Below are 27,863 nucleotides of genomic sequence, written 5' to 3'. Positions count from 1 at the left end.
GGGAGAAGATGATAGTACAGCTGCACTAGCGGCTAAATATGTGTTAGCTATTCACAACGCCAGAGTCAGCTAATTCTCTAGAGAGACCGACTGGATTTATCTATTTATTTTATATTTACTATGCTACATATGACATGATCTGTACATATATGTTTTGTTTGTTTGTTTTATTACTTATATATAATATGTTGATGCTTTGGCAACATTGTGTTTCACAGTCATGCTAATAAAGCTCATTTGAATTGAATTGAAATTGAAATTGAGAGAGAGAGAGAGAGACACTTAAACACTGTGAGAGAGAGAGAGAGAGAGAGAGAGAGAGAGAGAGAGAGAGACACTTAAACACTGTGAGAGAGAGAGAGAGAGAGAGAGAGAGAGAGAGAGAGAGAGAGACACTTAAACACTGTGAGAGAGAGAGAGAGAGAGACAGAGAGAGACACTTAAACACTGTGAGAGAGAGAGAGAGAGAGAGAGAGACAGAGAGAGAGAGAGAGAGAGAGAGAGAGACACTTAAACACTGTGAGAGAGAGAGAGAGAGAGACAGAGAGAGACACTTAAACACTGTGTGAGAGAGAGAGAGAGAGACAGAGAGAGACACTTAAACACTGTGTGAGAGAGAGAGAGAGAGAGAGAGAGAGACACTTAAACACTGTGTGAGAGAGAGAGAGAGAGAGAGAGAGAGAGACAGAGAGAGAGAGAGACACTTAAACACTGTGAGAGAGAGAGAGAGAGAGAGAGAGAGAGACAGAGAGAGACACTTAAACACTGTGTGAGAGAGAGAGAGACACTTAAACACTGTGAGAGAGAGAGAGAGAGAGACACTTAAACACTGTGTGTGTGAGAGAGAGAGAGAGAGAGAGAGAGAGAGAGAGACAGAGAGAGACACTTAAACACTGTGAGAGAGAGAGAGAGAGAGAGAGAGAGAGAGAGAGAGAGACAGAGAGAGAGAGAGAGAGAGAGAGACACATAAACACTGTGTGAGAGAGAGAGAGAGAGACACTTAAACACTGTGAGAGAGAGAGAGAGAGAGAGACACTTAAACACTGTGAGAGAGAGAGAGAGAGAGAGAGAGAGAGACACTTAAACACTGTGTGTGAGAGAGAGAGAGAGAGAGAGACTTAAACACTGTGAGAGAGAGAGAGAGAGAGAGAGAGAGAGAGACACTTAAACACTGTGAGAGAGAGAGAGAGAGAGAGAGAGAGAGAGACACTTAAACACTGTGAGAGAGAGAGAGAGAGAGACACTTAAACACTGTGAGAGAGAGAGAGAGAGAGAGAGACAGAGAGAGAGAGAGAGAGAGAGAGAGAGACACTTAAACACTGTGAGAGAGAGAGAGAGAGAGACAGAGAGAGACACTTAAACACTGTGTGAGAGAGAGAGAGAGAGAGAGAGAGAGACAGAGAGAGACACTTAAACACTGTGTGAGAGAGAGAGAGAGAGACAGAGAGAGACACTTAAACACTGTGTGAGAGAGAGAGAGAGAGAGAGAGAGAGACACTTAAACACTGTGTGAGAGAGAGAGAGAGAGAGAGAGAGACAGAGAGAGAGAGAGACACTTAAACACTGTGAGAGAGAGAGAGAGAGAGAGAGAGAGAGACAGAGAGAGACACTTAAACACTGTGTGAGAGAGAGAGAGACACTTAAACACTGTGAGAGAGAGAGAGAGAGAGACACTTAAACACTGTGTGTGTGAGAGAGAGAGAGAGAGAGAGAGAGAGAGACAGAGAGAGACACTTAAACACTGTGAGAGAGAGAGAGAGAGAGAGAGAGAGAGAGAGACAGAGAGAGAGAGAGAGAGAGAGAGACACATAAACACTGTGTGAGAGAGAGAGAGAGAGACACTTAAACACTGTGAGAGAGAGAGAGAGAGAGAGACACTTAAACACTGTGAGAGAGAGAGAGAGAGAGAGAGAGAGAGAGAGACACTTAAACACTGTGTGTGAGAGAGAGAGAGAGAGAGAGACTTAAACACTGTGAGAGAGAGAGAGAGAGAGAGAGAGAGACACTTAAACACTGTGAGAGAGAGAGAGAGAGAGAGAGAGAGAGAGAGACACTTAAACACTGTGAGAGAGAGAGAGAGAGAGACACTTAAACACTGTGAGAGAGAGAGAGAGAGAGAGAGACAGAGAGAGAGAGAGAGAGAGAGAGACACTTAAACACTGTGAGAGAGAGAGAGAGAGAGACAGAGAGAGACACTTAAACACTGTATGAGAGAGAGAGAGAGAGAGAGAGAGAGACACTTAAACACTGTGAGAGAGAGAGAGAGAGAGAGACAGAGAGAGAGAGAGAGAGAGAGAGAGAGAGAGACACTTAAACACTGTGAGAGAGAGAGAGAGAGAGACAGAGAGAGACACTTAAACACTGTGAGAGAGAGAGAGAGAGAGAGACAGAGAGAGAGAGAGAGAGAGAGAGAGAGAGACACTTAAACACTGTGAGAGAGAGAGAGAGAGAGAGAGACAGAGAGAGACACTTAAACACTGTGTGAGAGAATCACTTTATTTATCAAAAGAATACCATTAGTGGTAATTATAAACCACACAGGCTAAAAAAAAACAAAAAAATAAAATAAATATATATATAAAAATACACCACACAAAAAATACTCAAACCAATAGATTTCCAAAACACAAAACATTTTCCACCACTGAGCACAAGACATTTTCGTAACCCCAAATGTGCAGGAATTCCTCCACATTATTTGTGATGCTGTAAAAATCAAAATCAATCTTCAATCTGGCTTTTAACATTCTCACAAAAATTGTGTTTGCATCAGAGTCTAAAGACCCCTCTGTCTTATTTCTTCGGCTAATGTAAATGGCCATTTTTGCTTGTCCAAAGAGAAAGTTAAACAATTGGCATTTCATTCTCCCCTTTTGATTGTACTTAAAGCCAAAGATGAAGTCTTGTTTAGAAAAAACTTCTCCAAACAATTGGAACATTTGCTGTAACAGCTCGAATAAAAAAGACAATCTAACACACTCCAAAAAGCAATGAAAGACTGTTTCTCTGTTTAAGCAAAAGGGACAATTATCATTAACATTAGGGTTGATCACAGAAACAAAAGCATTTACAGCCACACAGCCATGCAGTACTTTCCACTGTAAATCTCCAATCTTTTTTGTCAACGGTGGTTTATAGATCGTTCTCCACACAGGTCTGATTTCACTGTTGACCTTTAAATGAGCTCTCCAAGGAGTATCAGCTCGACCATTTAGTTTGTTTTTGTTCAAAATTTTAACAAGTATGTTATACATTGTTTTGCCCTCCATAACATCCAACTCGTTAGTGAGAGTCTCACTGAGCTCTAACAGTTGACCAGTACAGTTTTTAAAATCAGGAGAAAGTGACAAAACAGGAAAAGAGTCTTCAACATTTGATTGACAAAAATCATTACAGGGACTCTTTAATAAAGAGAGTTCAGTTTCTGTGAGTTCACACTTCAGAGCCTTAAGCATCTGATTCAAAAGCCTGGTGGATCTAACTCTCACATGAGAAGCCAGACCATCAGAATCAGTTAAATTGGGTCCACATATGTTAACTACATGTCCCAGAGTCACTACCCCAGCAGAACGGAAAAGCTGTAGCACAGAATGTCCTGTTGTGCGCTCAACATTAAAGCGGGATCCATATAAAATTGGCTCTTTCAGCAGCCACGAAAGGGAAGTACAGTCTTCTGCTCTTTGTTTAATAAACAGCCCCCACACTGTGAATAGTCCAAGGTAGAATTTAGGGAGATTGCTTATTTTCGAGGCATTTGAGTCCATCAAAAACAAAGACTCAGCGAGACCCAGATCTCCTCCTCGGCTTAGTATTGTCCGAGCCAAAGGTCTCCAAACAAGGTGTGCAGGTCCAGTAAGGAATCTTTGAATAAACTGGAGTCGAAAGGCAGCCCCTCTACTTGCAAGATGAATAAGACCTTGCCCTCCATCTTCCTTTGACAGAAAAAGAACACTTTGAGGAACCCAGTGCAGACGATCCCAGAAGAAGTCTACAAGTACTGACTGTATTTTACTAAGCAGTTGTGTTGGAGGTTCCACACAAGTCAGACGGTGCCACAACATAGAGGCCACCAAGTTGTTGATGATTAAAGTCCGTCCTCTAAAGGACATGTGTGGCAAAAGCCATTTCCATTTTCTTAAGCGTCCTTCAACTTTCTCAAAAACATTTTCCCAATTTTTACATACAAATGAGTCATCACCAAGATAGACACCAAGGTATTTTAAACCATCTTTTTTCCACACTAACCCACCAGGTAAGACAAGCTCTTTGCTCAGCTCATCACCCACGGCTAGTGCTTCGCTTTTTCCCCAGTTAATTTTTGCTGATGACAAAACACCAAAGTCATTAATAGCTTTTTTAAGGGAATTAACATCATTTTGTTGATTAACAATGACAATGACATCATCAGCATAGGCCGATAGTTTAAAAACTGACTCACAACCAGGAAAAATAACACCAGAAAGGGACTGTCTTAATTTATGTAAAAGAGGCTCTATAGCAATAGAGTACAGCATTCCAGAAAGTGAACAACCTTGTCTGATCCCTCTTTGAACCTTAAAAGGAGCGCTTAAACCACCGTTGATCTTTAATAAGCTCTCAATGTCACAATATAAAACCTTGATCATGGCTATAAGATTAGAGTCGAAACCAAAGGCTTCGAGTGTTTGCCACAGATATTGGTGTTCGACTCTATCGAAAGCCTTTTCTTGGTCTATTGAAATCAGACCAATTTCGTAGCCTAATGAACTGGAGAGGTCCAAAATATCCCGAATTAGGAAAATATTATCAGATATCAATCTGTTGGGTATACAATAGGTTTGATCAACATGAATAATATCTTCCATCACTTTTTTAAGTCTCATAGCCAACACCTTAGACAAGAGTTTGTAATCGGTGCAGAGCAGAGCCACAGGTCGCCAGTTCTTAATTTCTTGTAAGTCCCCTTTTTTAGGGAGGAGTGTAAGAATTCCTCTCCTGCAGCTGAGTGGTAAGTGTCCTTTGGTTAAACTGTCTCTAAGAACAACCAACAAATCCTTGCCTATGATAGGCCAAAAAACTTTGTAAAAGTCCACAGGAAGGCCATCGAGGCCTGGAGCCTTTCCATTTTCTAGGCTTTGTAGTGCAGTATGTAGCTCCTCAGCCGAGATCCTTGCCCTCAGCTCTGCGTTGGCTTCCTCCGTGACCTTAGGCAGGTTCTCGTAAAAGCACTGTGCCACCTCTGGATTTTCTTGATATTCTTTTTTAAACAGCTTTTCATAAAAAGTCACTGCGCACTTACGGATTTCTTCAGACTCCTTTAGCAGCTGTCCATTGCTGGACCGCAGAGAGTGTATAAGTCTTTTCTGTCCATTTTTGCGTTCTAAGCCAAAAAAGAAATGGGAAGGTGCATCCATTTTAATCACGTTTTGAAAGCGGGAACGTACAAGGGCACCTTTAGCAGAAAAACCCAACCGATTTGACAGAGCTGATTTTTTCTTTTTGAGAGCTTTAATATGTTCTCCATTTCCTGTGAAATCTGCCAAATCTTGCAGCATCACTATTTCATTCTCCAGGGCTTCCATTGATTTAGTCAAATCCTTTGTGACATTTAGAGAATACTGTATACACAGCTGTTTAATCTGAATTTTTCCTATGTCCCACCATTGTTGTAAAGATGTATACTCAGACTTTGTCTTTGAATAATTGTTCCAGAAAAAATTAAAGACCTCTTTAAAAACTTTATCAGAAAGTAATGTTACATTAAAGTGCCAATAAGCGCTCTTACATTTCACATCTTTGATGAAAATTGAGACTTGTACAAGAAAATGATCAGAAATTCCCACTGGATGTATTGAGCAACTTTTAAGAATATTAATTTGATGCTTGAAACAATAAAATCTATCAAGCCTAGCCATAGACAGGACATTATCTTTGGCATGAGTCCAAGTATATTGATGTTGAGTAGGATGAAAAACTCTCCAAACATCACTCAGATCATGCATTTCAATTAAACTAGTTAAAACTCTCTTACTAGGTCCATGGGGTTCTGGATGGTTTCTATCTAAGGATGCATTGACTGTGCAATTAAAATCACCACCCAGAAAAAAGTAACCATCATTGTTACTGTTATTAATAGCAGTGTTCAGAGTGTTGAAAAAAATAGCTCTTTCTATGCCTAAAGTTGGAGCATAAACATTGAAGAAAGTTATTTTAACATTTTCAAACACAGCTTGTATTTTTAACAAACGGCCTTCAATTATTTCATCAATATCACAAGAGATAGGTCTAAAATCTCTAGAAAACAAAATGCCAACACCACCACTGTTACTACTCTTGTGACTGAGGAAAATTTCCCCATCCCATTCTTTCCTCCAAACAGCTTCATTGTCTTGTGTACTATGTGTTTCTTGCAAAAAGATTACATTTAGCCTCTTACTCTTGAACAGATTGAAAAGAGACGCTCTCTTAGCATCCTCCCTAGCACCATTAATGTTTAAAGAGCCCAGTTTGAAATCACACATTTTGAAAGTAAAGCTGCTTTCAAATAACACTTGAAAATAAACAAAAAGGAAAATAATAAAAATAAATCTCTTAAACATCATTCTTTAGCATCACTCAATTGTGCTCTTACTTTTACAAGCATTTTCTTTAGACGGTAGATTTCTTGATCAGTAAAAATGCATTGATCACTTTGTTCAGGGTTTTTCATAAGCAGTCTGACAGAATCAAGAAACAACTTTAGATCAGGGAAAAAGTCCTCAACTTTAACAGATCTCATTCCTTTTGTGCTTTGTAAAAAGGAACGAATCTTAGAGAAAGGGTAAACACAATCCATATCCACCTGCGTGTCACTACTTCCCTCATATTCACTTTCTTGCGTTTCCATTAAACTATCCTCAGACTGAGAGGAAGCACCCATTACATTTAGCTTTGACACTTTTGTTACTTGTTGCAAATTTGCTTTGTTTTCAAGATTTTTCCTTTTAGTTGACATTTTGCCAACTTCCCTGTCAATCATAGCATCAATATCGTTACACAACACAGATTCCGCCACTCCGGTCGCGGTTTCACCCACATTTAAATCTGCATTCAAATCACTGCATGCTTGCTGTTCTCTTTTTTTACTCACTGTGTTTTCCAACACTTCGTTCTCCTGTTTGTTATCTTCATTACTTTCTCCCTGCACAATTTGTACATTTCCTGGTGGATCCTTCGGTAGAACATCACTAGTGTCAGCACTAACAGACACCTGTTCCGCTACATTAGCGGCTAACTGGCTATTGTTTGTTTTGTCGGGACACGCGCGAATCAGGTGACCCACAGCTCCGCACCCATAACACTTCATTGTTTCTGAAGTAACATGCACGGTGTAATCAAAATCATCTACTTTAAACTTGAAAATCAAGTTTAATTCCTCATTACTCTTTTTAGGGATCATAAGTACTTGTCTCCGAAAAGACATTACATGTTTGAGATGTGGAGATTTTGAACTGATAGGGATCATTTTAATCGGAGAAACTAGTTTTCCATGTCTTCCTAGCTCCTTCTCTAACATCTCATTCTTCAGAAAAGGTGGTACATTGGAAATCACTATCTTTTTTGCGGGACTTACTAGAGACAGAACAGGTGTATAAGTACCTTGAATCACTACTCCACTCTCAAGCAACTGGTTAGCTTTGTCCACACTATCCAAGAAAATCACAACAGCACTATTCATTCTTGCAGCAGATTTAATACTCTCAAACCCAACAATTTCGCCCACCGCCAAACTACATTCCTCAACTGAACTCCCTCCAGGTGGGGACAAACGAACAGCATGCCTGCGCGTCAGCTCGTGAAAGCCGAAACTCCCACCCAAAGCCATGCCAGCCAGCAACGCCGGCAGCACTCTTCGTTACCAAACAAACTTTGAAAACCTTATGAATACACAAATACAGGCAGAAAAAAAGGGGGGGGGAGACCCCAAGAAAAACGCGAAAAGAATAGTATAAGAAAAAACTTACAGTCTGCAACACGCTCTCAGCAACACACACCACGCTCACATCCGCCAAACACTCAGAGAGAGAGGGAGAGAGAGAGACACTTAAACACTGTGAGAGAGAGAGAGAGAGAGAGAGAGAGACAGAGAGAGAGAGAGACACTTAAACACTGTGAGAGAGAGAGAGAGAGAGAGAGAGACAGAGAGAGACACTTAAACACTGTGTGAGAGAGAGAGAGAGAGAGAGAGAGAGACAGAGAGAGAGAGAGAGACACTTAAACACTGTGAGAGAGAGAGAGAGAGAGAGAGAGAGAGAGAGAGAGACAGAGAGAGAGAGAGACACTTAAACACTGTGAGAGAGAGAGAGAGAGAGAGAGAGACAGAGAGAGACACTTAAACACTGTGTGAGAGAGAGAGAGACACTTAAACACTGTGAGAGAGAGAGAGAGAGAGACACTTAAACACTGTGTGTGAGAGAGAGAGAGAGAGAGAGACAGAGAGAGACACTTAAACACTGTGTGAGAGAGAGAGAGACACTTAAACACTGTGAGAGAGAGAGAGACACTTAAACACTGTGTGTGAGAGAGAGAGAGAGAGACAGAGAGAGACACTTAAACACTGTGTGAGAGAGAGAGAGACACTTAAACACTGTGAGAGAGAGAGAGAGAGACACTTAAACACTGTGAGAGAGAGAGAGAGAGAGAGAGACACTTAAACACTGTGAGAGAGAGAGAGAGAGAGAGAGACAGAGAGAGACACTTAAACACTGTGTGAGAGAGAGAGAGAGAGAGACACTTAAACACTGTGAGAGAGAGAGAGAGAGAGAGAGAGAGAGAGAGAGAGACAGAGAGAGACACTTAAACACTGTGTGAGAGAGAGAGAGAGAGAGAGAGAGACAGAGAGAGAGAGAGAGACACTTAAACACTGTGAGAGAGAGAGAGAGAGAGAGAGAGACAGAGAGAGAGAGAGAGAGAGAGAGAGAGAGAGACACTTAAACACTGTGAGAGAGAGAGAGAGAGAGAGAGACACTTAAACACTGTGAGAGAGAGAGAGAGAGAGAGAGAGAGAGACAGAGAGAGAGAGAGAGAGAGAGAGAGAGAGAGACACTTAAACACTGTGTGAGAGAGAGAGAGAGAGAGAGAGAGACACTTAAACACTGTGAGAGAGAGAGAGAGAGAGAGAGAGAGAGAGAGAGAGAGAGAGACACTTAAACACTGTGTGAGAGAGAGAGAGAGAGAGAGAGAGACAGAGAGAGAGACAGAGAGAGAGAGAGAGAGAGAGAGAGAGAGACACTTAAACACTGTGTGTGAGAGAGAGAGAGAGAGACACTTAAACACTGTGTGAGAGAGAGAGAGAGAGAGAGAGAGACAGAGAGAGAGACAGAGAGAGAGAGAGAGAGAGAGAGAGAGAGACACTTAAACACTGTGTGTGAGAGAGAGAGAGAGAGAGAGAGAGACACTTAAACACTGTGTGAGAGAGAGAGAGAGAGAGACACTTAAACACTGTGAGAGAGAGAGAGAGAGAGAGAGACACTTAAACACTGTGAGAGAGAGAGAGAGAGAGAGAGAGAGAGACACTTAAACACTGTGAGAGAGAGAGAGAGAGAGAGACTTAAACACTGTGAGAGAGAGAGAGAGACACTTAAACACTGTGAGAGAGAGAGAGAGAGACACTTAAACACTGTGAGAGAGAGAGAGAGAGAGAGAGACACTTAAACACTGTGAGAGAGAGAGAGAGAGAGAGAGAGAGAGAGAGAGAGAGAGACACTTAAACACTGTGAGAGAGAGAGAGAGAGAGAGACTTAAACACTGTGAGAGAGAGAGAGAGACACTTAAACACTGTGAGAGAGAGAGAGAGAGACACTTAAACACTGTGAGAGAGAGAGAGACACTTAAACACTGTGAGAGAGAGAGAGAGAGAGAGAGAGAGAGAGAGAGACACTTAAACACTGTGAGAGAGAGAGAGACACTTAAACACTGTGAGAGAGAGAGAGAGAGAGAGAGAGAGAGAGAGAGAGACACTTAAACACTGTGAGAGAGAGAGAGAGACACTTAAACACTGTGTGAGAGAGAGAGGACTCATGGACTCTAATGGAAAATTCCTAAATGAAAAGACCTTATTCCCAAGGCACAGAACGGAGGTCCTATACCCCCCCTCATCCCAACGGCAGAGCCAAGACTACAGGAGCAGCAGCCTACTGGACTGAGCTACGCTACAGCGGCGAGAAGAGCCACAACCCCACCCCCCTCTGGTGAACTCAAAGACATATTACACATGCTAAACCTGCTCTGCTCTCGCCTCATATAGCGTCAGGATGAAGAGCAGAGGCCTCTTAGACAAATCAATAATTCATAGTATAGCATATTAGATATCATTTTAAATGGACAATTCTTAACAATATCTCACACATGATACATTATAAAATGTCACTCAAAGTTTAATATTTTGTTAATTTACCTACAACAATATTTTCCTTTTATTTATTTTTTTATTTATTTTTTATTTTTTTTATTTCTTCTCGTTTGTTACTAGTATTATTATTATTATATTGTTTTAATATCTAGTTTACTATTAGGTGTTAGTTAGGATATAAGGTATTTTTCTAATTTTTGAACAGATTACACTTGGAGATGAAATCGTTTACAATAACATGTTGGAACATTCAAGGTCTGAGATCATCAGCTTTTGGTTTAAAAAGCAGAAACTCAGATTTTAATAGAGAGTTAAAAGACTCTGACATCATAGTTCTACAGGAGACATGGTGCAGAGAAGATATTTCCACTGGTCGTCCTCACGGCTACACTGAGATCATTATATCATCAACAAAAAATCCCACAATAACTCAAGGCAGAGATTCAGGAGGCATGATTATATGGTGTAAATCAGAACTGAGCCAATCCATCACAGTAATTAAAAAAGAAGAATCTTATATATGGTTGAAACTTAACAAACAGATGATTTGTGCTGAGCAACATGTCTACATATGTGCCATCTATATACCTCCATCAGAATCCCCCTACTACAACCCAGATATCTTCTCTATTCTTGAGGAGGAAATTAACCATTATAAAAGCATGGGAAATGTATTAATCTGTGGGGACTTGAACGCTCGAACAGGGGAAAGAGCTGACACTATGAACACCCAGGGAGACAAACACTTACCTGGAAGCACCTGCTTCCCCCTCCCTGAATGTCCTTCTAGAAAGAGCTTTGACAAGCTTACCAACACAAGCGGTGTGCAGCTTTTACAGCTATGCCGTACACTGGGTCTGTACATAGTCAACGGCAGGCTACGAGGGGACTCTCTGGGTCGCTACACTTACAGCTCAGCTCTTGGCAGTAGTGTGGTAGATTATTTCATTACAGATCTAGATCCAGTGTCTCTCAGAGCTTTCACAGTCAGCTCCCTCACACCCCTCTCAGACCACAGCAAAATCACACTATATCTTCAAAGGGCCCAGTCTAAGTCTAGAGCCCCCAGTGCCTGTGAACTGTTCAACAGCACATACTCATACAGATGGACCCCAAACAGCGTGGGCGCGTACCAAAAGGCACTGGAAAATCAAAACATATATGATTTAACTCATTTATTTATAAATGAAACATTTCCCCAGAATAGTTCTGGTGTAAATTCAGCTGTGGACAAAATCAATTCAATATTTCATCATTTGGCTTCATTGTCTAATTTGAAAGCCTCCAAACCAAAACTTCAACAAATGAACAGTAACAAATGGTTTGACACTGAATGCAAAAACCTAAGGAAAGCTTTAAGGAAATTATCTAATGAAAAGCTTAGGGACCCAGATAACCACAATATACGCTGTAAATATGAGGCCACTCTGAAACAATACAAGTACACCCTAAAAACTAAAAAAGAACAACACAACAAAAAGCAACTCTGTGAAATTGAGGAATCTTTAGAGTCCAACCAGTTCTGGGAGAAATGGAACAACCTAAACAAAACCCAGCAGGATGAATTGGCCATTCAAGATGGAAATACTTGGATTAATCACTTTAGTGATTTATACAGTACTATTACAAAAAATAATGATCAGTACAAGATACTCACAAAATTGAAAACTCTGGAGGCGGTGATAAAAAACAACCAAAACCCTCTAGATTACCCTGTCACAGAACAAGAGTTAGCAGAGGTCATCCAGTCCCTGAAAGGAAAAAAGGCTTGTGGTGTAGATGGAATCCTCAACGAAATGATCAAATACTCGGATCATAAAATCAGATTGGCTATACTAAAACTATTCAATACAATTCTATCAACTGGAACTTTTCCAGACATCTGGAGCAAAGGCTTAATAACCCCAATTCATAAATCTGGAGATAAATATGACCCAAATAACTACAGAGGAATATGTGTATCCAGTAACCTGGGAAAAATATTCTGCAACATCGTTAATAAATGACTTGTCAACTTGCTTGATGACCACAATATTCTACATAAATGCCAAATTGGTTTTTTGCCAAATTGCCGCACAACGGACCATATATTTACACTCCAGACTCTAATTGATCAAGAACTAAACATTAAGAAAAGAAAGGTATATGCCTGTTTTGTTGACTTCCAAAAAGCCTTTGATTCCATCTGGCACGAAGGCCTCTTCTGTAGACTACTCGAAAGTGGCATTGGAGGAAAAACATATGATTTGATTAAGAACATGTATACAAAAAGTGAATGTGCCGTAAAGATTGGAAACAAACAAACAGCGTTCTTCTCCCAGGGCCGGGGAGTGAAGCAGGGGTGCAATCTCAGTCCAATTCTCTTCAATCTATATATCAATGAATTAGCAAAGCAGTTAGAGAGTTCCACGGCACCTGGCCTCACCCTGAACAACACCGAGATCAGAGCTCTGCTGTATGCAGACGACTTGGTGTTGCTCTCACCTACTAAAGAAGGCTTGCAGCAGCACCTTAACCTCCTGCAGAGATTCTGCCAGACCTGGGCCCTGACAGTAAACACAGCGAAGACTAAGATAATGATCTTTCAGAAACAATACAGAAATCAGGTTACACACAATTTCTATCTAGACACCACTAAATTACAACACACAAAAAACTACACTTACCTCGGCCTCAACATTACATACACAGGGAACCTCAACATGGCTGTGAAAGATCTGAGGGACAAAGCAAGGAGGGCTTTCTATGCAATAAAAAGAAACATTAAAATCTATATTCCAATTGAAATCTGGCTAAAAATTTTCCAATTTGTACTAGAACCAATAATTCTATATGGTAGTGAAATTTGGGCCAAAACTTAATAATGAATTTGACAAATGGGACAAAACAGTCATAGAATCTTTCCATACCGAGTTCTGTAAGAGCATCCTACAGGTGCAGAGAAAAACACCCAATAACCTGTGCAGAGCAGAGCTCGGCCAATACCCCCTCTTACTCAAAATACAAAAAAGATCAATTCAATTTTACAATCACTTAAAATCAGTTAACCCCCAGACATATCATCACAAAGCCCTAACCTTGCAGGAGCTGAAGCCAGAGAAGAGTCCCCTCAGCCAGCTGGTCCTGAGACTCTCTGCAGTCACCAGTGCCCAGCAGCCTCAGGACAGCAGCGCCAGCTCAAGCAGACCACACCACATTAGCAACAAGCAGAAAGAAAAATATATCCAATACTGGAAAGAAACCACCAAAACACAAAGTAAAGTACAATGCTATCTGACCCTAAAAAGAGAATTCACACTGGCAAATTACCTGAGAACAATAAAATGCCCTAAACTGAGAAAAATATTGACAACATACAGACTGAGTGAACACAGCCTGGCCATAGAGAAGGGTCGCCACAGACAGAGCTGGCTCCCACCGGAGGAGAGACTCTGCTCCCAGTGTGACCGGGGACAGATCGAGACAGAGCTGCACTTTCTGACCTCATGCCCCAAATACAATACAATCAGACAAAAACACTTTGAAAACATTTCCCAAATATACCCTGAATTCCAAAACATACCAGACACACAGAAACTCCCATACATACTGGGAGAAATGCCCAAATGTGAGATAATTGCTGCAAAGTATGTCTTTACATGCCATGAAATGAGGACAACCAGTGGAACCTCAGATGGATAAATAATTGTATATTTTGATTGTTTGATGTAGATATGTATCAAATGTAGATTTGTATATGTGTATATGTATGTATGTGTATATATATATATATATATATATATATATATATATATATATATATATATATATATATATATATATATATGTGTGTGTGTATGTATGTATGTGTATATATATATATATATATATTTTTTTTTTTTTTTTTTTTACATTTGATACTGATTCCTTTTTTTTTTTTTTTTTTTCATTTTTGTATAAATCTATTCATACATTTGTTTACTGTTTAATTTTATTGATTATTTGTTCATTGCCTATGTAATTGCCAATGCTTTGGCAATACTGTACAAGTCATGCCAATAAAGCTAATTTGAATTTGAATTTGAGAGAGAGAGAGAGAGAGAGAGAGAGAGACACTTAAACACTGTGAGAGAGAAAGAGAGAGAGAGAGAGACTTTGACTTTTAACATCTCTTTAATTACCACAAAAACTTAAAAACGTGTTACTTTTCCATAATCAATACACACTGTACAGGTATATAAAATAAATAAATAAATTAGGTAAAGTCAAACAATCTGAAAAACAGACAAACCAAGGAGAAAAAAAAGGAGAAAAAAAAAAACATTAAAAAACATCATATAATCTTTATCATACATAAATGTTCAGAAATCCATCACAGTCAACTTCACAAATACAGTTATTTATACCCCACCTGTATTTAAAGGTCTCTATTTCCATTGTTAAATTGTAAAAAGCAAATTCAACCTTTAAACGTGATTTTATTGTGTGTGCTCTGTGTCTGTTCGTAGCTATTATACCATGCACAATCCGCCACTGTAGGTCTCCAGACCGTTTCTCAATGGGGGGTTTGTACAACTACCTTTGGGTGAAGAGCCTGGCCCAAAATAGTCCAACCACTTAGACTCCTTCACACTCTCCAGAGTATGACAGTGAAGAGCCTTTACACACATCACATACAGTTGCTTCTTCCCAATAGTCCTAAAATGTCCTGACTGCGGTGATGCAAAGGACAGGATGTTGCCTTCTACTTCCTGCCACTCCCCATTTTTCGCTGAAACCTCCAGGTCTGGGAAGGTTAATACTTCCTCCTCAACAGGTACAACCAGGGACACACTGTAATTTTGCGGCAATCGTTCCTGCACTTCGCTCAGAAGCCTCTGAGTAACTCGAACAGATCTTACGCCAAGCTTAAGAGCCAAAGTCTCTGCAGACAACCAGCCGTCCTCGGACGCTAGATGTCTTACTTTAGTGATGTTTGTGGAAAGAGCAGCATTTCTCAGAAAGGGGGAATTTAAAAAAATCAACTCAAGTACTGGGTTGAAAAACAAAGGTTCTTCCTTTAGCAACTGAAAATGAGAATCACCTAAATCTCGAGAAATCTTGAAGTGTCCATGATTTTAACACTGACTTGTGAAAGGGTGTCAGACCGCTTAAGTCCAGTTTATCACAGTCCAATAAAAACACTAGACCTTCCCAGTTTTGCTTCATATATTCATCAGTTCCCAAGAACACACCTAAATATTTTAAACCTGCCCTTCCCCATTTCATCCCCCCTGGAATTAAGGGACCATCGCTATCTTTTCCACACCAAAAAGCCTCACTATTGGCCCAGTTAACCTTCGCAAAGGAGGTCTTACCGTAACATTTTAAACTTTCTTCTAGATGTTGAATATCTCTAGGGTCTCTAATTAAAACCGTGACATCATCTGCGTAAGCAGAAATTTTAACAAGCAACTGAGGAATCAGTGTGTTAATTTGTAGACCCCTTAACTCTCTTCTTAGTTTACATAAAGGTTCAATGATGATACTATACAGCTGCCCTGAAAGAGGACAGCCTTGTCTGATACCCCCTTGAACCATTATAGGAACACTAAGGCCACCAGCCATTTTAATTAAACATGTAGCTTCAGAGTAGAGTAGTCTTATTAGTGAAATAAAATTATCCCCAAAACCAAAGGCTTTAAGCGTTTCAAAATGGTAGACATGATCTACCCTATCGAAAGCCTTTTCCTGATCCAATGACAAAAACCCCACATCAACATTGTTAAAAGAAGCAAAATCAAAAAGATCTCTCACCAAATGCAAATGGTCTGTAATAGATCTACCCTTTATACAGTAAGACTGGTCCTTATGTATGATTTGTTGCAGTACAATATTTAATCTTTTGGCTAGGCATTTGGAGAGAAACTTATACTCTGAGCATAGAAGTGCCACCGGCCTCCAATTCTTTAATAAAGTTAAGTCTCCTTTTTTTGGAAGCAAAGTTAAAACCGCACGCTGGCAACTCTTAGGGAGACTTCCTTCAATAGTTGATTCCTGGAGAACTTTAAAAAAGTAATTCCCGATGACAGTCCACAAACTCCTATAGAACTCAGTAGGAAGACCATCTATTCCAGGTGACCGGCCTAAAGAGAGTTCCATCACCGAGGCAGTAACCTCATCAAAAGTAAGTCTCTTTTCCACACATTCCTTCTGCTCTGAAGTTAGGACAGGGAGATCCTGTAGAAGCTCTTTTCTAGCATGTCCATCTGTGTTTTCAGCAGCAAAAAGAGTAGAGTAAAAGTCTACAGCCAGTCTGCGCATCTCCACCGGATCAGAAGTGATACGCCCAACACTGTCCTTCAGGCTGTACATCTGCTTATCCTGAGCAGCTTTGCGTTCCAAATTAAAGAAAAAAAAAGTAGGAGCATCCATATCTCTCACTGTTAAAAACCTGCTCCTTATACTGTAAGTGCACCCTTTACTTTTTCATTTAAAATCGAACTTAAGGAAAGTTTCTTTTCAGTCCACTTTTCTTGTAAACCAACAACATTGTTTCCAGTCATATTTCTCTCAATAGCAATCATTTCTTGTTCCAGTTGCTCCAATGTCTTCTTTAAACACAAAGTGGAATAAGAAGAATATTGCTGACAAAACAATTTTATGTGTGCTTTCCCCACTTCCCACCACTGAATTATGCTATCAAAACGGGCCTTTTCCACTTTCCAACTTTCACAAAAAAAATTAAATTTCTCAATAAAAAGTTTATCTTCTAAAAGTTTTATATTGAAATGCCAATAATAACTTTTGTGAGGTCTTATGTCCAAGACACAATCAACTGTGATAAGTTTGTGATCAGAGAATGATATGGGGACAATAATTGTATTTCTAACTCTATTTCTCATATTTCCAGATACATAAAAACGATCCAACCGTGCAGCAGAAATCAGACCAGCGCTGACTTTCACCCAAGTGTACTGTCCTGTTAAAAGATTGTGCTCTCTCCATACGTCTAAGAAATTCAGGTTCCCAATCACACTGGCTAAACAGCGTGCTGACTGTGAATGCGGCTCCTCCCCATTTCTATCAAGTGTAAAGTCCACTGTGCAATTCCAATCCCCACCCAAAACAATAAAATTGTCATTCTGGTTTTGCCTTAAATACTGTTTCAGCTTAATAAAGAGTTTAATTCTATCAGGGCCAGTATTAGGGGCATAAATGTTCACAAACAAAAAGCAAAAACTACTTATTTCTGCCCTTACAATTAGCAGCCTTCCAGGTTCTAACTCATGTTTCATTAAAATGTTGGCTTTAAGAGCAGGGGAAAAAAGCACAGCCACCCCTGCACTTAAATTAGTCCCATGACTGAGAGCATGTTCACCTTCCCACCACCGCCTCCACTCGAACTCATTGCTTTGATTACTATGAGTCTCCTGAAGGAAAATAACATTCAGCTCAGAGAGAGAGAGAGAGAGAGAGAGAGAGAGAGAGAGAGAGAGAGAGAGAGAGAGAGAGAGAGAGTGAGTGTGTGTGTGTGTGTGTGTGTGTGTGTGTGTGTGTGTGTGTGTGTGTGTGTGTGTGTGTGTGTGGTTCCTGTCAGAAGCAGCAGCTCGACAGTTCGTCAGAATCAAGTGTTCAGATATGATCAGATATTATTCTTCATCTGCAGCAGATTGTCATTCATGAACCCGGAAGTCGATCGGCTCATCAAGCCGCGGTTAGGCGCGCGCGGCGGACGCGAGCTCGAGCTCAGCTTGTTCAAACACATCCGTGAGCGCAAATACGACAAGACACATCATCCTGCTGCTCTAAATCATCAACTTTACAGCAAATAACGATGGGTAGTGATGAGAGCGGCTTACCTCGAAACCGAACCGGAAGTTGATTGACGGGTGACATTGCACGTGCGTGCGTAACTACGTCACAACGTCACCATGTGTCCCGTAGTTAAAGTATAAGATTTTATTTTGTTTTGCAATTTTGTACTTGTGTTGTTTTGTTTTATTTATTTATTTTTTTTATTATTTTTTTTTTATAAAAATATTGTATAAAATTGCTAATTTTGTTCGGCAATTTCACTAAATAAAACAAACCTAACAGCCATCAACTATCGTCGTCTATACATTTAAAGATATTTTCTGAAAGTAAAAATGTGTAAGAATACATCTGTTCTATTGAAAAAAGTACTTTGTTTAAATATAGCAGTGTAATTTATGCTAAACCAGAAGTTTAATCACAAAGACCAGCAGAGAGCAGCACTTCACAGCTGTATACTGTGATGATGATGATGATGATGATGATGATGATGTGGCGTTTGAGCCTGTATCTGAATCACAGCACATCATCTGACTGCAGAAAACACCAACATTCTCCACGAGGACGTTTTTTAGGAAAGCAAAACATGAACAACCACATCCAACCCTGTTATTACATATAAGAGCAGCACATAACCGCGGCATGATGAGGAAAGATTTCATCTAGCATAACACATTTTGCAACTTTTTCTTTTACCAAGCGGCTGATCTTTTCCATAACAATTGATCTATTGTTCTTTAATTACTAGCCACGTGACTGCGTGTGCTTTAACATTTGAATGGTGGAAAACCCTTAGTAATTTATAAAAAAAAAAATAATGTCCTATAATGCTTAGAATAACAATTCATACATGTATAAGAATATGTAATGTATTTACATCGGTTATGTAAGGTACAAAATAAACATGAGAAAAGTGTTTTATTAAATATTTAGCACCACGTGACGAGAACTGTTTATTATCAATCATAATGCAAAGCACATCCACCTCACATCTGGAGTCCTGCGGCCTTTGACCCGGTTCTGTCTCTGTTCTGTGTCTGTAACCATGTGCTTACCATTGAAACAGCCGTAAAGGAGACCGGTGTCGTCAAATACTTGCCAATCTCTGCACATGTAGCTGGATCAAACTAGAAAACACCTGTTTTTAAACATTATTAGAGCTAAAGCAACAGAAGTAATGGGAGAGGTCACTTCAGTTTTTGTTGCTGATTTGATAAATATAATTTAACTGTGAGTTCAGCAATGTTCCCTGGTCATTCAGACTTTCCTTGAAGGGACTTTTAGCTGACAAACTCCCTTCATCGCAACAGAAGGTCAGACTCTCCATTCATTTGACTGAACAATGGGGGAAAAAGGCAAATGACGTCAGCTGCTCAGAGTTGATTTCTTTTCAACTTCAGGCGCTCAGAGCTCCTACAAACAGCACACCGAACACTCACTGCTAATAGAAAACTATTAAAAAAAGGCTTTTCCATTTCCTCTGGACACTCACACAGTTTCTGGGTTAATGGGACACATTTACACTATCATAAAAACTATTATCCTTTCCATGAATAAACAATAAAACCCCTCATGCCCATCTGTAGCCATTTCACACACTCTTCCCATCCTGCTCTGTGTTGTTTGTGTGCTAATGATATGATCAGAGATCCAGAAAGACTGGTCTAGAGTCAGATCTGTTGATGACATGAAGGTTTATTGATGACTCCTGCTGTTCAGCTTTATTCCTGATCTCTCATCTGCTCAGTGTCCTTCAAGATCCCATCTTTGTTTTGTGGTTTTTGGAGCTGTGACTGACGACTGAAATCCTTCTGGTTTCTGTTTGAGTGAAATCAGCCGTCTCGTTAATGAGACTGTTTCTCACATATCAGACAGAGTTTACACACAACTCAGATATACTAGAAACAAGCTATCTGATTACATAACTTATAATGCTTTACCCCCAACACTGATCTTTACGATGTGTGTGTGTGTGTGTGTGTGAGGATCCTTACGCCTTACTTCTATATTCTTTCTAAAGTGAAGTGAAGTGAAAAAATAGTGAAGTGACATACGGCCAAGTATGGTGACCCATATTCAGAATTCGTGCTCTGCTTTTAACCCATCCAAGGTGCACACACACAGCAGTGCACACACACACAGAGCAGTGAACACACACACACTGTGAACACACACCTGGAGCAGTGAACACACACACACACACAGCAGTGCACACACACACAGAGCAGTGAACACACACACACTGTGAACACACACCTGGAGCAGTGAACACACACACACAGCAGTGAACACACACACACACTGTGAACACACACCCGGAGCAGTGAACACACACACACACTGTGAACACACACCCGGAGCAGTGAACACACACACACACACTGTGAACACACACCTGGAGCAGTAAACACACACACACACACTGTGAACACACACCTGGAGTAGTGAACACACACACACACTGTGAACACACACCCGGAGCAGTGAACACACACACACTGTGAACACACACCTGGAGCAGTGAACACACACACACACACACTGTGAACACACACCCGGAGCAGTGAACACACACACACACTGTGAACACACCCGGAGCAGTGAACACACACACACACACACACTGTGAACACACACCCGGAGCAGTGAACACACACACACACACACACTGTGAACACACACCTGGAGCAGTGAACACACACACACACACTGTGAACACAGACCTGGAGCAGTGAACACACACACACACACACACTGTGAACACACACCTGGAGCAGTGAACACACACACACACTGTGAACACACCCGGAGCAGTGAACACACACACACACTGTGAACACACACCCGGAGCAGTGAACACACACACACACACACACACTGTGAACACACACCTGGAGCAGTGAACACACACACACACACTGTGAACACACACCCGGAGCAGTGAACACACACACACACTGTGAACACACCCGGAGCAGTGAACACACACACACACTGTGAACACACACGCGGAGCAGTGAACACACACACACACACACACTGTGAACACACACCCGGAGCAGTGAACACACACACACACTCTGTGAACACAGACCTGGAGCAGTGAACACACAAACACACACACTGTGAACACACACCCGGAGCAGTGAACACACACACACACACACACACTGTGAACACACACCTGGAGCAGTGAACACACACACACACTGTGAACACACACCTGGAGCAGTGAACACACACACACACACTGTGAACACACACCTGGAGCAGTGAACACACACACACACACACACTGTGAACACACACCTGGAGCAGTGAACACACACACACACACACACTGTGAACACACACCTGGAGCAGTGAACACACACACACACACTGTGAACACACACCTGGAGCAGTGAACACACACACACACACACTGTGAACACACACCTGGAGCAGTGAACACACACACACACTGTGAACACACACCTGGAGCAGTGAACACACACACACACTGTGAACACACACCCGGAGCAGTGAACACACACACACACTGTGAACACACACCTGGAGCAGTGAACACACACACTGTGAACACACACCTGGAGCAGTGAACACACACACACACACACTGTGAACACACACCCAGAGCAGTGAACACACACACACACACACACACACTGTGAACACACATCTGGAGCAGTGAACACACACACACACACACACTGTGAACACACACCCGGAGCAGTGAACACACACACACACACACACACACTGTGAACACACACCCGGAGCAGTGAACACACACACACACACACACACACTGTGAACACACACCTGGAGCAGTGAACACACACACACACTGTGAACACACACCCGGAGCAGTGAACACACACACACACTGTGAACACACACCCGGAGCAGTGAACACACACACACACACCGTGAACACACACCCGGAGCAGTGAACACACACACACACACACACACACTGTGAACACACACCCGGAGCAGTGAACACACCCACACACTGTGAACACACACCTGGAGCAGTGAACACACACACACACTGTGAACACACACCCGGAGCAGTGAACACACACACACACTGTGAACACACACCCGGAGCAGTGAACACACACATACACCGTGAACACACACCCGGAGCAGTGAACACACACACACACTGTGAACACACACCCGGAGCAGTGAACACACACACACACTGTGAACACACACCCGGAGCAGTGAACACACACACACACTGTGAACACACACCCGGAGCAGTGAACACACACACACACACACACTGTGAACACACACCTGGAGCTGTGAACACACACCTGGAGCAGTGAACACACACACACACTGTGAACACACACACACACACACACACTGTGAACACACACCTGGAGCAGTGAACACACACACACACACACACTGTGAACACACACCTGGAGCAGTGAACACACACACACACACACTGTGAACACACACCTGGAGCAGTGAACACACACACACACTGTGAACACACACCTGGAGCAGTGAACACACACACACACACACACTGTGAACACACACCCGGAGCAGTGAACACACACACACACTGTGAACACACACCTGGAGCAGTGAACACACACACACACTGTGAACACACACCTGGAGCAGTGAACACACACACACACTGTGAACACACACCCGGAGCAGTGAACACACACACACACACACACACACACACACACACACACACTGTGAACACACACCCGGAGCAGTGAACACACACACACACTGTGAACACACACCTGGAGCAGTGAACACACACACACACTGTGAACACACACCCGGAGCAGTGAACACACACACACACACACACACTGTGAACACACACCCGGAGCAGTGAACACACACACACACCGTGAACACACACCCGGAGCAGTGAACACACACACACACACACTGTGAACACACACCCGGAGCAGTGAACACACACACACACTGTGAACACACACCTTGAGCAGTGAACACACACTGTGAACACACACCCGGAGCAGTGAACACACACACACACACTGTGAACACACACCTGGAGCAGTGAACACACACACACACTGTGAACACACACCCGGAGCAGTGAACACACACACACACTGTGAACACACACCCGGAGCAGTGAACACACACACACACACACCGTGAACACACACCCAGAGCAGTGAACACACACACACACTTTGAACACACACCTGGAGCAGTGAACACACACACACACTGTGAACACACACCCGGAGCAGTGAACACACACACACACTGTGAACACACACCCGGAGCAGTGAACACACACACACACACACACACACTGTGAACACACACCCGGAGCAGTGAACACACACACACACTGTGAACACACACCTGGAGCAGTGAACACACACACACACTGTGAACACACACCTGGAGCAGTGAACACATACACACACTGTGAACACACACCTGGAGCAGTGAACACATACACACACTGTGAACACACACCTGGAGCAGTGAACACACACACACACTGTGAACACACACCTGGAGCAGTGAACACACACACACACACTGTGAACACACAACTGGAGCAGTGAACACACACACACACTGTGAACACACACCCGGAGCAGTGAACACACACACACACTGTGAACACACACCCGGAGCAGTGAACACACACACACACACACACACTGTGAACACACACCCGGAGCAGTGAACACACACACACACTGTGAACACACACCTGGAGCAGTGAACACACACACACACTGTGAACACACACCTGGAGCAGTGAACACATACACACACTGTGAACACACACCTGGAGCAGTGAACACACACACACACTGTGAACACACACCTGGAGCAGTGAACACATACACACACTGTGAACACACACCCGGAGCAGTGAACACACACACACACACTGTGAACACACACCTGGAGCAGTGAACACATACACACACTGTGAACACACACCCGGAGCAGTGAACACACACACACACACACTGTGAACACACACCTGGAGCAGTGAACACATACACACACCGTGAACACACACCTGGAGCAGTGAACACATACACACACTGTGAACACACACCTGGAGCAGTGAACACATACACACACTGTGAACACACACCTGGAGCAGTGAACACACACACACACTGTGAACACACACCTGGAGCAGTGAACACATACACACACTGTGAACACACACCTGGAGCAGTGAACACACACACACACTGTGAACACACACCTGGAGCAGTGAACACATACACACACTGTGAACACACACCTGGAGCAGTGAACACACACACACACACTGTGAACACACACCTGGAGCAGTGAACACACACACACACTGTGAACACACACCTGGAGCAGTGAACACATACACACACTGTGAACACACACCCGGAGCAGTGAACACACACACACACTGTGAACACACACCCGGAGCAGTGAACACACACACACACTGTGAACACACACCCGGAGCAGTGAACACACACACCCGGCGCCCGGGGAGCAGTTGGGGGTTCGGTGCCTTGCTGAAGGTGTTGAGGGTGGAGAGAGAACTGTACATGCACTCCCCCCACCAACAAATTCCAGCCAGCCCGAGACTCAAACTCACAACCCTTCGATTGCGAGTCCGACTCTCTAACCATTAGGCCACGACTTCCCATAAGATGGTATAAAGGGTTTGATAGGTCTTCCACTATTCTGTCGTGGTGTGCTGTCTACATTCTCTACAAACATGACAGATGTTCAGGATGTGTGGCAGTGTTTCTGTGATCTGTTCTGAAGTGTGATGCAGACAGTGAGGAACATGAGCTGTAGGAAACCAGGTAGAAAGGTTGAGTCCAGAAGAACTTGTAATCTGGCTTTTACTGTGAAAATAGCAATGTGTTCGCTGAGTGATCGAGAGACACCGAGCCCACTCGAGTGATACTCCTGCTCTTACACAGAGGTCATGCAGGTCCGGCCAGTCTGACCACACACCAAAACCAGCCAGGCTAATGACCCCCTGCGTCTCCTGAGGTCCAGGAACAGTGAGGAACAACTCCCTAACGTCTCAGTCATCATTGTTCAACATGTTCAGAAGATGAGAAACACGCATGCTGCTATAAACCCATATCACGTTCTGTACCTCCATTTTGTTTCCTTAATCTCCAGACCATTTTCAGTAAAATAATCTGTTCTGGCTAGCATGTAACACACACACACACTCAATTCAGTTCAATTCAATTTTATTTTTATAGCGCTTTTTACGATATGAAACATTGCAAAGCACTTTAAAGAAAATTTAATTTGGTGACTGTCAGTGTATGTGCATATGACAGGAATGTACAGAAAAATCAATTAAAGACATAATCAACCAGAAGATTAACAGCAATTATTATATGATGCAGTCACACATGTAGCAATATTTGTTAGTTCTGTTGTTGATTCAGGGTCAGCATCATCTGGGGTCCTCTGAGGGTCAGCATCATCTCTTCTCAGGTGTTCTGGATCCAGACTGGAGCTTGTGTAAATCCTAGTTACCACGGGATGAAGATCCAGCAGAAACAGAGAAACAAACAGAGACATCATTAGCATAGCTGCTGATCCAACAGAGTAAAATTAATTAGTTTAACCCAAGCTAAAGAATAAGAATGTGCATTAGATCAGATATATAATGTCAGGCCAAGATTAAGAGATGCATTATTTGAATGCTTGGCGAAAGAGATGCATTTTTAGTCTATATTTATACAGAGAGAGTGTGTCTGAACCCCGAACATTATCAGGAAGGCTATTCCAGAGTTTGGGAGCCACATGTGAAAAAGCTCTACCTCCTTTAGTGGACTTTGCTATCCTAGGAACTACCAAAAGTCCAGTGTTTTGTGACCTTAGGGTGCGTGATGGATTGTAGCGTGGTAGAAGGCTAGTTAGGTACGCAGGAGCTAAACGATTTAGGGCCTTATAGGTAAGTAATGATAATTTGTAACTGATACGGAACTTAATAGGTAGCCAGTGCAGAGACTGTAAAATTGGGGTAATATGATAATATTTTCTTGACCTGGTAAGGACTCTAGCTGCTGCATTTTGGACGACCTGTAGCTTGTTTATTGACGAAGCACCTAGAAGTGCATTACAATAGTCCAGTCTAGAGGTCATGAATGCATGAACTAGCTTTTCTGCATCAGAAACAGATAACATGTTTCGTAGCTTGGCAATGTTTCTAAGATGGAAGAATGCAGTATTTGTAACATGGGAAATATGATTTTGAAAAGACAAGCTGCTGTCTAATATAACACACAGAAGTATTTTCTAATAATATTACCAAGGGGCAACATGTATATTGAAAATAGAAGGGGACCTAGGACGGATCCTTGTGGCACTCCATATTTTACTGATGATAAATGAGATGACTCCCCATTTAAATAAACAAAATGGTAGCGATCGGACAGGTAGGATCTAAACCATCTTAGAGCCTGCCCTTGAATACCTGTATAGTTTTGTAATCAATCTATGAGTATGTCATGATCTATGGTGTCGAACGCAGCACTAAGATCAAGTAAAACTAGCAATGAGATGCAGCCTTGATCTGATGCAAGAAGCAAGTCATAAGTGCAGTTTTTATGCTGAAATTCTTCATACAGATAATTTTTCACACACACACACACACACACACACACACACACATATAGTCTCTCTCTCTCTCTCTCTCTCTCTCTCTCTCTCTTACACACACACACACACACACACACACACACACACATATAGTCTCTCTCTCTCTCTCTCTCTCTCTCTCACACACACACACACACAGCGGCGGATGATTTAACACACAAACAGTGTGAATGTTTATTCTTCCTGCAGATATGAACAGATAAAGACACTGAAAGCATTATATATTCTGTTATCTGCTGATCCTGATGAGTTATTCCTATGTGAAGTTATTCATACATCTTCTACCCATGTTACAGTTTCTGCGTCTGTGATGTGTGTCCTGAGGAAAAGACAACGGACGATAAAAGCAGATAAATGCAGTCGTAATGTTTTATAGCTGTTGTCACAGATATGATAGTGATGGAAGGGCTGAAAACATTGATGGGTGACTGAGGTTATGAAACACATGAACTCAGTCAAACACGGTTTGGTCTGAATCCCAGAATCCCCTCGAGTCCTGACCACACTCACAAGAGGCTCGTCGTCGTTCTCGGGGTAATGCATGGAGATACGTGACTGAATTCCTGTTCTCAGGGGCTCAAGGTTCCTGCTGTATTGATTTTGTTGGCACATAATTAAAGCAGCGGGCCAACAGGAGCTTGTTATGTGTTACGCAACTCACATGTGGAGAGAAAAGAACATGCTGAGAAAGAACTCTACTGCAAACAACAGAATCAGACTGAATCGAACCTTCAGACGCTAACGGAAGTGAAGGATAGCGTAAACAATGATAACACACTGTAAAACATCTGCACCTACGCTAACTGCCCAGTTCAGCTGAATCTCATATAACTTACAGTAGAAATTGGTAAAATATTGAGGATTTAAAGTAATGAAAACATATGCATCATTATTTAGTGCAGCTGTTTCTCTTCAGTTTGAGTTACAGTATTACAGTGTTTTACAATCAAAGCACACATTTCTCAATACTTTGGACACATTTTCAAAACTCTTCACAAAGCGAAGTTCTTAGGACATCAATGTGGATAAACTG

At 42.1% G+C, this 27,863-nt stretch overlaps 2 protein-coding genes across 3 annotated transcripts in view; one reads left to right on the top strand and one right to left on the bottom strand.

The window, feature by feature from the left end:
• Positions 1-18,254, bottom strand: part of LOC132139430 (transmembrane emp24 domain-containing protein 7-like) — a 39,568-nt gene extending 21,314 nt beyond the window's left edge. The window contains exon 1 of one of the 2 annotated variants that reach the window (XM_059547779.1): positions 18,190-18,254. In XM_059547779.1, the coding sequence (XP_059403762.1) occupies positions 18,190-18,226 (37 nt within the window). In that variant the 5' untranslated portion in view covers positions 18,227-18,254. The remainder of the gene's footprint in view (positions 1-18,189) is intronic. The other variant, XM_059547778.1, reaches the window with a different exon arrangement.
• Positions 1-27,863, top strand: part of LOC132139432 (dmX-like protein 1) — a 244,292-nt gene that overhangs the window by 45,312 nt on the left and 171,117 nt on the right. The gene's annotated exons all lie outside the window — the stretch shown is intronic.

This window comes from Carassius carassius, unplaced genomic scaffold (genome assembly GCF_963082965.1).
Source record: "Carassius carassius unplaced genomic scaffold, fCarCar2.1 SCAFFOLD_70, whole genome shotgun sequence".
Lineage (NCBI taxonomy): Eukaryota > Metazoa > Chordata > Actinopteri > Cypriniformes > Cyprinidae > Carassius > Carassius carassius.
This window is presented reverse-complemented; position numbering and strand designations above follow the sequence as displayed.